Source organism: Pleurodeles waltl, chromosome 2_1 (assembly GCF_031143425.1).
Source record: "Pleurodeles waltl isolate 20211129_DDA chromosome 2_1, aPleWal1.hap1.20221129, whole genome shotgun sequence".
Lineage (NCBI taxonomy): Eukaryota > Metazoa > Chordata > Amphibia > Caudata > Salamandridae > Pleurodeles > Pleurodeles waltl.
In genome coordinates, this window is record NC_090438.1 from 619842242 (window position 1) to 619855741 (window position 13500).

Below are 13500 nucleotides of genomic sequence, written 5' to 3' on the forward strand. Positions count from 1 at the left end.
GGACTTGCAGGATGCCTATTTTCACATACCAATTTTGCCAGCCCACAGACGTTCATTACCTGTGGTTTATGGGTATCGGAGGAAACTGCAGAAGAACTACAGTGGTGGCTGACAAACCACGATTGGGCTAGTTGCTAACCCATCTCCCTTCCCCGCCCCGATCTCACAGTGAGTACAGAAGCTTCCTTTCTTTGTTGGGGAGGCCATCTGGGAGGAGAGGTGGAGATCAGCGGGCTCTGGTCTCCGACAGTCTCAAGTTTACATAAACCTCTTGGAGTTGAGCAGTCCGTCTGACCTTTAAAGCCTTCCTTCCTTCCATCAAGTTGAGGCTGGTTCTGGTGTTTACGAAGTACACCACTGCTTTGTAACAAGAAGGGATGGGTGGCTTGGGGGACCCTGTTTCAAGAGACTGCACCACTGAATATATGGCTGGCTTGCCAATACATTTTATTGGTTGTACAACATCTGGCTGAGAAGGATGGCAGAGCAGACTAGCTCAGCCGTCGATTCCTTGTGGATCACAAATGTTTTTTTCGTCCGGAGGTGGTGCAGGATCTCTTCCACAACTAAGGAGAACCTTGTTTAGACCTATTCGCTACTACAGAGAATGCGAAATGCCAGCACTTCTGCGCACTGTAGTTTGTAAGGGGACTAGCTTGCAGACATTCCGCCTCCAATGGAATTCAGGGCTCCTGTATGTCATTCTGTTGATACTACTGCCCACATTTCTCAAGAAGATCAACAGTAACCAGGCCCAGTTCATTCTTTTGTCTCTGGATTGGGTATGGTATCCCGAACTCCAGGGCATAAGCATCGATCCTCTGGTCAGGCTGTTCCATCAAAAGGATCTGTTGTCTCAGCAACAGGGCTGGGTTCTGCATCCATAACTGTGAATGCTCCACCTTCATGCATGGAGTTTGCAAGGTGGCAGCTGACAGCCTTTTATCGCCCTTCAGTAAAAAGTGATGTCATTCTGGCAGCCAGGCGTCCCTCAACTAAGACTGTATACGCCTGCTGTTAAGGCAGGTTTGTAGCTTGGTGCTCTGACATAAATATTGATCCCATCTCTGCACCTCTGGCTGGGGTCTTGTTGTATGTTCTGTCTTTAGCCAGACAAGGCTTTGCTTTGGACTCGGTTAAAGGGTATCTTTTGGCAATTTCAGCTTTTTTATGGTTGCTGGAATAACACTCCCTGCTCAATTCACCAGTTGGAAAAAAAAAAGAAAAAGTTTTTTTTAACTCAAACTCTTCATCATACCCCAGTTGGACCTTAACTTGGTTATGACTTTTTGATGTGCTTGCCCTGCGAGCCCATGCACAGTTACCCTTTCCACCTCTTGGCCTTCTAAACAGATTTTAGTGGCCATTACATCATCCAAGAGGATTTTGAGAACATAGGATGTTTTCTGTACACCCTCCATAAAACACTGTTTTCTCAGATAAACTGGTTCTCCCAACCTGCAAGAGTTTCTGGAGAGGAATTTCAGTATGCTATATAAACAGGATAAACGCAGACCTACTGACCTGGAAGCAGCCTACTAATTAGGGGGCAGGCGAATAAAGGTCCTAAATACGGAATTCACAATCTCAGTTGATCTCTTCTGTTTCACAGGGCAGACTGTCCCCCAGAAGGAAGGTGTTGAAAGACCAGGTGGTTTAAAACAGTGGGCAATTTACAGGCTCCTTTCTTTAGCACCCCTTTTGAATAAAGGAACTGAAGAGAAGGGGATGGTGTCTGGGCATGCCACATTCTGGTGGGCCACTAAATATAGCGATCATTGTACTTCGGTTACAGTTTTTAATGGCTTTGCCTGTGATGCCTGCGTTGACTCCAAGCTACAAGACCTGCAGCAGTTGCACATTGATCCTGAAGGGCATACAAGGCAAAACACTACATCGCCATGCACCAGTAGGGGGACCTCTGCAAATTAAAAGTTTGGACTAGATGTTGCAGGAGTCGATCAAGGGGTCGTTCTCTGCATGTCTATGAAACTCGTCTGATAAGTCAAAGAAAAAAACCACAAGAAATATAAGCGGAATTTGGCCTCTTCCTCACTCTCTCACTATCCTGAGGTAGTGCAGAGGTAACGCAGTTCTTCTTAATCTTGCTGCCGAAATTGATCAGCATTAGAGCCTATCACCCAACCTGCTGCAGCACAATCCGAGTTTCCGGGGCCATCTGACACTCCAAAACAGATTGAAGAGTTCCACAAGGCAGTGTTCGAGCTGTTTAGATCATTGCCAACTATCTCTGGCATGCCTTTGAGCACCATGGAGCCAAGAGGCCTTCCTCTGGACTACAGTTGGCAAGTTCGCCCTCAGTGCTGGTTGGACCTTCTGAGCCCATCACAGGACTGCATCCGGCTCCAGTTATAACTCCACCTCGGGCGCCACAGTGCATGCCAGTTCCTGGTACTTCGATGCCAATGCAGAGTACATGGACTACGGAAGACAAGGTACTTATTGTACTCTGACTCCAAGTCTGCACCAGTTAGACCGAGGCCATGCTAGGATGCTTTTAAGTGCTGCTTCCTCTGCCCGAGCCTTCTGAAAGGAGGGCATATGCACTTCATTCCTTTTTAGACACAGTTAAGGAGAGTACCTCATAGTAATGCATAGGGCGGCTGAATTCCTTGACCTTCAGCTCCCCACCTTGAGGTCAAGACCTGTGTTCATACGGAAGTCCCGTCAGGTGGGGCAAACATCCACTGAGATCCAGTTAACTTTTAACAAGGCCCTTGTGGAAACCTAATTGCAGCATGGACCAAACCATGCTCTGGCTCCTCCGTCAAAGTTGGATTGTCCCTTCATATCTATCTCAGCACCCCTGTCCTGCAAGCTTGGTTGGTCATTTGTCGGCAAGCAGGACTGAGGCCAACACATTCAAACATTCAAGCCACCTTCATCTGTCATGCCCCCCCTCCCTCTTTGAAAAGAGTTGTCTTTTTCACCAGCTTGGCACTTAATTCTATAAATGTCAGCAGTCTCTTGGGGTGCTAGTCTCACACCCTATGGGACCCAGTGGCTCAGGTCCTGCCTGATGGTCCTGAAAATCTTCAACCTGTCCTCGCCCTTGGTAAACAGGACGGGGTTGATTGCGCCAAGTTCACAATTCATTGTGACTTGGACACCATTGATTCCATCAGGTGGGCCATTGGCACTAGTGTTGCCAGTCATCGCCACGCTCAACTGCGGTCCACCGTTTTTCCAGGAGATGTCCAGTCCTCCCTCATGGACATGTCATTTGACAGGCCTCACCTGTTTGGGAACAAGCTGCACTGCGTAATTAAGTGGTTCATGGAGAGCAGGGCCATGGCACCTTCCATGGCCTTATATACACCACCTCACCAGTCGCATCAACCATACCACTCCCTTTGTGTCTTCGGTAGAGGCGTCCAATACCACAAGCTTATTCAGCCTCAATAAGTTGCCTTGCAGTTTTAGTCAAGGCCATGGTGCCCACCTCCCTGCAGTCAATGTTAACAGGGCTGCCTAGTCCACTATTCCTTCTGCAGCCACACCTGCCAAACCCCTTTTAGCATGCCCTTAACGGAGAGCAGCCTTCCTGTAGGAGGATGGATCCATTTATTCTTGCCATGTTAGCAGACCATAACAGCTGACAGATGGGTTGTGCAAATTGTTCAACAGGGTTATGACCTCCTTTCATTCTCTCACTGCTGCACCTTCCATCATCCCCCAGTGACCAGTGAAGGACCATCTGTCCACTTTGTGGCACAGAGGATAAGCCCTTTTGGCCAAAGGGGCTATCGATCAGGTTGCCTGTGCCAAAAGTAGGACATGGTTGTTATTCCTGCTACTTTGTAGTGCCCAAGGAGGACGGAGGTCCTTGTCCTATTTCAGACCTGCACCCCTCAACACTTTGCTCCAGAAGGGGGAGAAAAAAAAATGCTCACACTGGTGTTGGGCCTGCAGAATGCTTATTTCCATATACCCATCCTGCAGGCCCATCAACTATACTTACGATTTGTAGTGAGACAGGAGTAATTTCAGTTTACAGTGCTTCCATTTGGTCTCACCAGTGCCCCTCGGGTTTTCATGAAAGTGATGGCGGTGGCAGCACACCTTCGGAGGTTAGGGGTGCCACTCTTTCCCTACCTCGACAACTGGCTGTTGAAGGTGGGGTTGCCCTAGGCAGTAGTCAACTAGCTTCAGACTGTGGCAAACCACCTCATCTTTGGGGTTCACTATCAATGTGCCAAAGTCATACCTTACTGCTTCTCATGCGCTTCCTTTCCTCTGATTTATTCTGGACACGGTTCAGCTTTGTGCCCTTTCCCCAGGAAAGAAAGTCCATCGCTTTCAAGCTATGATTCTGATCTTTCAGCCTTTGTCCTGGATTTCTTTGAGGTAGACACTCAGGATGCTGGAGTTGATGGGATCCAGCTGGTCAAGCACAACAAGTGACACATGCAGGCTCTGCAGTGGGATCTGAAATCTGTGGGCCTAACTTCAAGGAAATCTCTCAGACCATGTTCAGATTTTGAAGGAAACTGCAAAAGATCTACAGTGGTGCTTACTGAACCCTCATTGGGTCATTTGCAGACCCCCCTCCCTACCTCACCAAGAGCTGATTGATGTGCCACTTCTGGGTTGGAGCTGCTGTCTCAGAGAGGTTGGGATCGGAGGCCTATGGTAAAATCCCAGCTCCATATCAATCTTCTGGAGCTGATGGCCACCCACTTGGTGTTGAAAGCCTTATTTCCATCCATCAAGGGGTGGCTGGTACAGATGGTCACAGACACCACTGCTATGTGGTATTGGAAAAAACATGGAAGAGTAGGGTCATGGACCGTGTGCCAGGAGGCAGTGCACCTCTGGAAATGGCTAGCTTATCAAGGAATTTTCCTGGTAGAGAACCACCTGGCAGGGCTTTTCAATCACGGGGTGAAGTAGGTCAGCTGTCTGCATATAGCAGATTACGAGTAATTTCGTCTGTAGGTGGCACAAGGTCTCTTCCACAGATTGGGGGGAAAAGGGGTGTGGGAGAGGACCTTGGCTCGATCTATTTGTCACCACTGAGAGGGCACATCAGCAGTCCTGCGCATTGGAGTTTCCAAGGAGTCTCTCACTAAGAGACCCGTTCTGCCTAGGGTGGAATTCCAGGATTCTTATATGTCTTTGTACTGATACTTCTGCTCGGAGTTCTGAAGATCGACCTGGCCCAAGTCATTCTAGTGACCCTAGATTGGACAATGAGAGGAAGGTATCCAGAGCTCCTTGGCATGGGCATGTGTCTTCCTATCAGGCTGCCCCTCTGGTAGGATCTGCTGTTTCAAGGAAAAAACACTCAGAAGGGGCCCCTGAAATAATTAGGAGAGTAAACCACGGGAACAAATACAAAACAACGAAAAGAAGAATACTCTCCTATTTAAAAAACAGAAGAAAATATATGCAAATCGAGTAAAAATTCAAATATATAATAACTACCTTTTAATGAAAATGTAAATAGTCAAACCTACCCTAATACTATGCACTCATAACTGAACAAATCCTATTCAACACAACTCAAATGCATATCATTAACAACACAACATGAACTTACACTTATAAAGATAACACTTAAGACAACATATGACGGAATATATAAAAAAAGACAAACACACATCAGATATTCAGTTTCAACATAAATAATTTCAGCAATATCACATATATCTACATGTAAGTGCAATATGATGATCCACATCTAACAATTATAGGTCGCCCACATTTTTTTTTCAAAAGTCACTGCACATGACAAGTCCTTCATACGAATCTTATTTGGAAAAAAAAATTCTTTGACAGTCAAACGCTCCTTGGTTCTTAGAGATAGCAGGATATCACAATGCTGTCCATTCCCCAAATGGTCCGAATTTAATGATCCATCATAGGATCTATGAACCTTGGGGTCTTCGTTGTCAACTTTGGTACTCCAGTGCCAACGCGCGTTTCGGTGGATTTATACTTCCTTATGTATCCCACAGCCACCTTCCTCAGGGCATGTATATGTAGAAAAAAGCACCAAAGACTGAATAATTCATCTAAATCAAAAACAATGTATCAGGAATATATTAATCAATCATATAAACATTAGTGTAACAGTTGTGTTGTATATTGCAATAATCATATAAACATTCCAATATCTTCCAATGATAACCAAAATAAAGAATAAGTTGATGTGGGTACCTACACCTTCGCAAAGTAAAAGACACCAAATAAAATTAGAATAAAGAAACACAGAATGAAAAACAAACGTGTAACCAAACCTAATTATAAGAAAGAAACATACCAAAACCAAAAAATAAGCCTGTGCAACCCCTCAAGGAGCAAAAAATACATAAAACAGGCAAAAGTGAACACATACATACCACAAGCAGAAACACAAACAAACCAATTTATCATACCTGATGGTGTTTCTCCCTTTCAAGTTGTATTTCAATATATGTTCCTTCGTCACTCTAAAATAGATTAATCACAGTTACCTACCTGGGTCTAAGAAGAGGTAAACACCACTAAACTAAAAAAAAGGAATCATGGTCCACCTTTGTATCAAAATAATAACAAAAGACTCGACCGGCAGAACATAATTACTGGTTAAAAGGTCCATAGTAAGAAAGTATGTTTTAATATACCTCAAAACCCTATATATTCACAGTAAAGAACAAAAAATCCCTATAACCTAATATGCTATGAGTTCATGCGATCCCGCACTGTCTAAGAGATGTTTCAGAACCATCATTCCATTGACGAAAAACCAGCACCCTATTGCTAGAAACGGTGCTCAAAACTTACAGCAAACCTCCAATCCAAACGCTAATTACAAATCAGATCATCTGTACTAAACGAATGCCTGAGTTCTAAAATAGGTAGCTACCCAGCATACATTTATTCATTATAAAACTCACCCATTGATGCAAAAGGTGGTCAAAACTCCAGTTCTGATAAGGTACATTCTAAAAACAGCAACTGTAGACAGCACTGGCTGTTTTATAGGCACTTTGGAATCACGCTGCAGCAGAAGACAAGGAAATAGAGAAAGGAGCATTCACAAATTCCAGCTGATAAACAACAAAACTGTGTCAGCCATCTTTAAACAGGCAAACTCATATACCTATCGTAGCATCAGCCTGATTATTCATCAATCACATGGTGATTAAAAGGGTAGATATTGTCTTTTAAAATACCAAAATAAGTGTTGTTACAACTTGTATTGTCAAACACAGGCATACTGGCTGTTTTATAGCCACTTGATAATCACACTACCGCAAAGGACCAAGCAATAGAGGAAGAACCATTCGACAATTCAGGCTAATAGACACCAAAACAGTGTCAGCCATCTTTAAACAGGAAACATTGTATACCTCTCATAGCAGCCGCCTGATTATTCACCAATCACATGGTAATAGAAAGAGAAGAAATTATCTTTAGAAATACCAAAAAGAAAATGTTGTTACACTTGCATTACCAAACACAGGCATTCTGACTATCCTAAATTAATCTAAACATTTTTTTATAGTATTGCAAAAAAACCTTCCTTAAGGGTGTTCTGCCACGGTATTTCTTCATTCAATCCCTTATGAAATCTATCCAAATAAAAAATCCAAAACACTTCTCGCTTTTTTCTCCCCTCCTCTGAATCATAACCACTTCTAGGGACTGTCTTCTCCAATATTGTCCATCTGATGTCATCTTCTTTGTCACTACAATCTGTCCAATGAGCAACTAAAGGTGTGTTTGGTTTGTGGGTCTTCAGAGAGGATCTATGTTCATAATACCTCATTCTGAACTCTCTTGATCTTTCTCCCACGTATCCCATGTTACATGGGCAAAAAATCAGATATACCACATTTTTCGATCTACAACTTGACATCCCTTTAAACACAATGGACTTATTATTAAACGTGATTTTGTTCGAAATTATAGCTCCCCTACAAGCTGAACAATCTCCACATTTGTGATTGCCAATTTTCGGTTCCAGACCCGAAATAGACTTTTGTGTAAGATCCTCATGAGTATTCATTGCTGACTTAACTAGAATATTTCTCAAGTTACTGTTCTTTTTGAAAGCGAAAATAGGTTTCTCCAATGTTTCTGCATCTGACCTGACATTAAGGCTATGCCATTGTGAATTAATAAGACGACTAATTTTGCAATTCATATTCGAATGACTAATAGTGCTTACTAACCTTTCATTGGTTTTATTATTGTTTTCTTGGAACATGGAATGACAGTCATAATATTTAGGTCTTTTCTAAGAATCCTTTATCAATTTTGTGGGATAACCCCTAGCCGAGAATTTCTTGACCAAGATATCAGAATGTACCAGGAAATCTGGATCTGCTGTTGCAGCAACTGGGCAGGGTCCTGCACCCGAGCCTTCTCAATTTCCACCTTCTTGCTCAAAGATTGAGTTGTGACAACTGAATGCCTTCAAACTTGGTTAATGCCATCTTTGCAGCCGTCTGCCCCTAAAAAAAAAAACAGTATATGCTGGTCATTGATACAAATTTGTGGCTTGGTGAGGCACATGCTAAATAGACCCTTCCATTTAAAGGCTTCTGGTGTTTTGTAGTTTTTGTCCCTTGCCTGGCAAGACTTTGTTGTTAGCACAGCTGAAGGGTACCTTTCTACTCCTTCTGCCTTTTCACAGTTTGCGTACCTGAGCTCATTATTCAAACCACCTCTTTTTTTTTTTTTAAGGTCTCCAACTTCTGTTTGCGCCCTTCCCTTTGCTATGCCACAGTGGGACCGACCATAACTTTATCATCACATATTTGATGTGTACTGCTGTCCCTTGCAGCTTCTCACTCTCAAGACTGTGTTCCTTCCTGCCATAATAACTGTGTGGAGTGGAAGTGAGTTTCATGCTCTTTCAACCTGTTGTACGCCACCACCCTCTCAGGCTAACTGGTTCTGCAGGTATGAGCATCCTTCTTACAGAAAGTTCTGACACCATTGCAAGTCAGGCAGAATATCACCTAATTGGCATTCTTCACCCCGTCTCCCTGCTCTAAGCAGGTTGAGAGACTGCATCAGTTGGACCCCCCTCCCAAAAAAAAGAGCACTGAGGTTTTACATAGATTTTACATACAATCAGCTCTATGTAGGGTTCACAAGAGCAAAAAAAAAAAAAAAGGCAAGGCCGTGCTGAAAAGGACCATCTCCTGCTAGATTGTAATCTATATTAAGATTTGCTTTGCATTAGGCAAAAAAACAACCTCTGGAATGTCTGTGAGCTCTTTCCAATTGGACCAAACCTGCTGCCACTGCGTTGGTAGACTGAGTTTTTGTGCTGGACATAGATCTGTCAGGCAGCTAGGTTGGGATCACTTCATTCATTGACTAAGAACTAGTGTCTTTATAGCCAGGTTCGCAAAGAGGAGCATTTTGTCTGCTCGGTCCAGCAAGACTTTTGGTTTGAGTCCATTCACAGATCCGCTTCTAAAAATATACTGGTTTGGTATCTATTCAAAAGGTGAGGAATCTGCAGGTAGAAGTCTCTATAAAAAGAGCAGGTAACTTACCTTTGGAAAACCTCTTTCTGATAGAGACTCTAACAGATTGCTCACCCATCCTCCCTATTCTGTGCTTTGGACTCTATCCCTAAAAAAAAAAAAAATGGCAATCCTCGTAATCTGCACACTGGTCACAACCAATTTACTATTGGGGCTCTGCGTTAGCTTCGAATGCAACTGACGTCCGTGTTTCAGAGTGGCACCTAAATAGGCTCAGCACGTCATTTCTGGAGCAAAAATGCTTCCGCGGACAGCTGCACAGTGCCACCTATTGGCACACAGAGGTACTGCTGAAGATGTTTCTGGATCCAGTGTAGTGCCTGGGCAATATTCTAATTGTGAAGAATCTGCAGCTACATCATTTTTTACCAGAAAGAGTGTTACTAAAGATAACTGACAAGTTCTGACAAGATTGATTCTAGCATATGGAGCAGATGCAGGAGGTAAGGAATCTGCATACGAGTATCTTCTAGAAATCTTGTTACAAATGTAAGTAACCTGTTTCTTTAAATGACTATTGAGGTGCTTTTTAGGCTTTAGTCATTTTTGAACAAAGTGATGTATGGCTGTAAAGAAGTGTATTCCTTAGACTAGAGTGAGTATTGTTTCTTTCAGTCTCAAGTACAATTTAAACTGGTTGTTGTCTGGTTCACGGCATTTGTCTTGACAAATCCTGCTGTTAATTTAGCTTCTATTTATTTTAGGGGTACAGAAAAATGCAGTTATTAAAACCTATGTCAGTGCAGCATATTTTACTGATCAAAAATGAACACTGATGTCACTATTTTGAGTGTTGTCGTTCATTTTAGGTAACCAGAGCTCTGGACATCAATTAAATCAGAATGAAGTGGCAATCTTGCTGAATTTGCTGCAGTCCAATTCAAGTGTCAATATGGCTCATTTTGCGCAGGTATTGAACATTAAAGTGAATCCTGAGACTCAACAACAATTAAATAAAATAAGCCTCCCTGCTGGAATCTTAGCAGCAGGTGAGAGGCAGGCAGAACAAAAGCTTCCCGAACCTGTTAAAGCACCAACAGTGATCCAGCCTATTTTGCCACCAGTTCAGACAAAGCCACCCAGCATCAATTCAGACAACTCTCAAGCATCTGTTCAGAATGCTTTTTCCGTGCTAGTTTCTCAGCTAATTAAGATCCAGCAATCTAAACAAAAAGAGACTTTGAATGAGAGTGAAAATGGATCTGAAACGTCATTAAAATCGAGACCTCCTGATGAGCCCAGAACCCCTAAAATTGGTAAGTTGCTTATTCATCTTTTATTACGGTTTGGTTTAGTTGTTTCTGTAAAACTAACGGCATTGCCACAATGATGAGAGCTTTAAAATAACAAATAAGATGTTTGGAATGCATGCAAAAATATGCAGCATTGGTGGTTACTTTGGCTGCACTCCAGTTCAGGCCTGAACAAGTGGCAATAGCTGAGAAAATCTGGAAGCATTCTGCCCTGTCATTTGTTTTTTAATGTGTTCAGAAGACAGCACAGGGGTATAGCCGAAAGACTTGGGGGCTGCACTAGTGTACATATGTAGGTCTTAGCCATTCTGAATTTAGAAAGGTAATTACACCCACAGGAACGGAGGTAAAGATGAAATGAATTGATAGACCTTTAAGGAGGCTGGTTTACTGTTGTAAAAATGATTGCCTACTTTCTTGTATTTTGTTACTCGTGAATAGTCTTGCATCGAGTTTTATGTGGGCATTTAAGAAAATGCAGTGAGCTGTCAACTACATACAGTTACACAAGGTCAAAGCAATTGAGCCCTTCTGGTTTTCAGCTTGTTTTACTGAAATGCAGAAGGAATAGTCTGTTGAAATACATGTCTAAGGAGAGCAAATATTGTATTTTTGTTAATCGGCTCTTGACTAACATTAGGGCCAGGTATCTTTACAGTAGGCAGAGGACTAAGCAGAGCAAATAGTTCAGGCAGCATAGTATGAAGCAGAATGAATGCTAACTGGCTTGATTAAACCTTTATGCTAGATATTCTTTCTCAAACTAATATAAAAATAATTAGGTAGCCATTCTGCTGTGGCACCATCAGGAATGCAGCATGGACTTCCACTTATTGGCTGAGATATTTTAGGTATGATAGTTTCCTGTGAGGCCATTCAGAATATGTCACAGCCAGCTGATTTCAAACTACAGCATGTTGGATCATTATGTAATTTATGATGCACTCCCCAAAAACATCATCAACCCACTTGCCGATATGGTTTGTTATAAATACAGGCTTTCCCTTGTTAATCTGGCCCATATATTGTTTGCTTTGAGCAACTGGTCTGATGTTTTCTTCAATTTGTCTTCGCTTGAGAGGTTAAGGATCCTGGCTAAAAATAACCTACTCTGATTTGTGAATTGTTGTATCTAAACTAATTCTGGAAAGGAACTGAAAAGTGTTCCAATCCCATATAGATAATTAAAATAATATATACTGTTTTACCAGAAAAAGGCATGTTTTATGGCCAGTATGTAGAGAATAGATTCTGTGGAAGGGTGCCTCACTCCAGAGCCTATTTTTTTAATCTAATTGTTCGGATTGGTATTTCCGACTGATGCATCTTCCTGCCCTTTTCTTTTCTTTATAGTATTCCTGAGGCATCAGGCTGGTCTAGCAAAGCTTTTGTCCCCATCCCTAGCACTCCAGAGCTGCCACATTGCATCATTTGCTTCACTCCACCCAGTGAGCATGACTGCATTGGTGTATAACAGGTGCCAACATCAGTATGGAAATCTGATTGAGGAATGCATAGCTGTGTGGATGCACATGCTACGCATACTTCCACCATCTAGTGTTGGGTCCAGATATGTCTAAGTTGTTTGGCTTCGAAGAAGTCTTTCGAGTCATGAGATTCGGTGACTCCTTCTTTTGCTGGTGATGCCAATGGGCATATACACCATTGTCAGGCTGTTTTCTTTCTGCTGTCTGGTTTGGACATGTGCTTCCGTGAGCCAGATCAAGTCCTTTGTGACAACATTTTCATATTCCAACAGTTTTCTTGATCAGTTATTATTTAGCATGCGTACCCCTTTATTAGATCTTATCAGGTCAAAGAATGCCCTTCCATCAGGGTTCTTCGATAGGTCTTCGAAGCCTTATTTCTCAGACTTGGGAATTGTACCATGAAATGTTGCAAGGGTAATGTAACAAACGCCTTCCAAGTTTTGTTCTCAATGCCATTCCAAATACCCTCAGACAGACCTACATCAGGTCTGTAACCTTTGTCGTTCTGCCAAACACAACGAGCTCAAGTGTGAAGCCTGCTGCTTCATAAGATCCATAAAGACTTTCCATGACTGTTAAGCCCTATTTTTAGAGATGTCCTGGAGGAGCGGTGACAAATTGATGGACTTCCTTGGAGCGGAAAAGTGTCTGAAACATCATGCTGAGGCGTCAGCAGCTAATGAAGTGTTTTCTCTACAGGACAAAGACAAACTATGGCCTGGGAATCGAGGAATTACCAGCTACACAAAATGTCATGGGTACTGAACATCCAACCCCTCGACACAAATCCTGCACAGAGCAGGCCTCCTCGAAAGGCTGTGTAAGAGCTCATGAGTGTCACAAACAGCCTAACAGGCTACCACTGCCTTCAGGCCATAGTAGGCACCAAGGACAAACTTCGGCTCCGAAACTGTCAGCACTGAAATTGGCAGCATAAAATTCTCCATCTGCATCGAAGCCAAAACAGTTGAGCCAATAATTCCTTGATTCCAAAAGGAAAAGGGTGCTTGTCAGAAACGCCTAGAAATTCATCCACAGACGGGGAAAATTATAACTCTACCACTAAAGAGTTCCAAGAAGCATTGGACAAAGCCCCAGTACCAAAAGCTAAGAATAAAGTAGACAGGGCCACCAGTCCATTTTCCTGCATCCTCTAAATCAGTACAGCCTATTCAGGAACAGCCTTCACCACAGTCCTCACATAGAGAACCTTCTCATACACCATAAGGGTCACTGCTCCCATTA

General features: G+C 42.8%; 1 protein-coding gene across 2 annotated transcripts in view; it reads left to right on the forward strand.

Annotated features, from left to right (window-relative positions):
• CDK13 (cyclin dependent kinase 13) overlaps positions 1-13500 on the forward strand; it is a 626606-nt gene that overhangs the window by 533635 nt on the left and 79471 nt on the right. For both annotated transcript variants that reach the window (XM_069215885.1, XM_069215880.1), the window contains exon 15: positions 10322-10768. In XM_069215885.1, coding sequence (XP_069071986.1) covers positions 10322-10768 — 447 coding nt within the window. The remainder of the gene's footprint in view (positions 1-10321; positions 10769-13500) is intronic.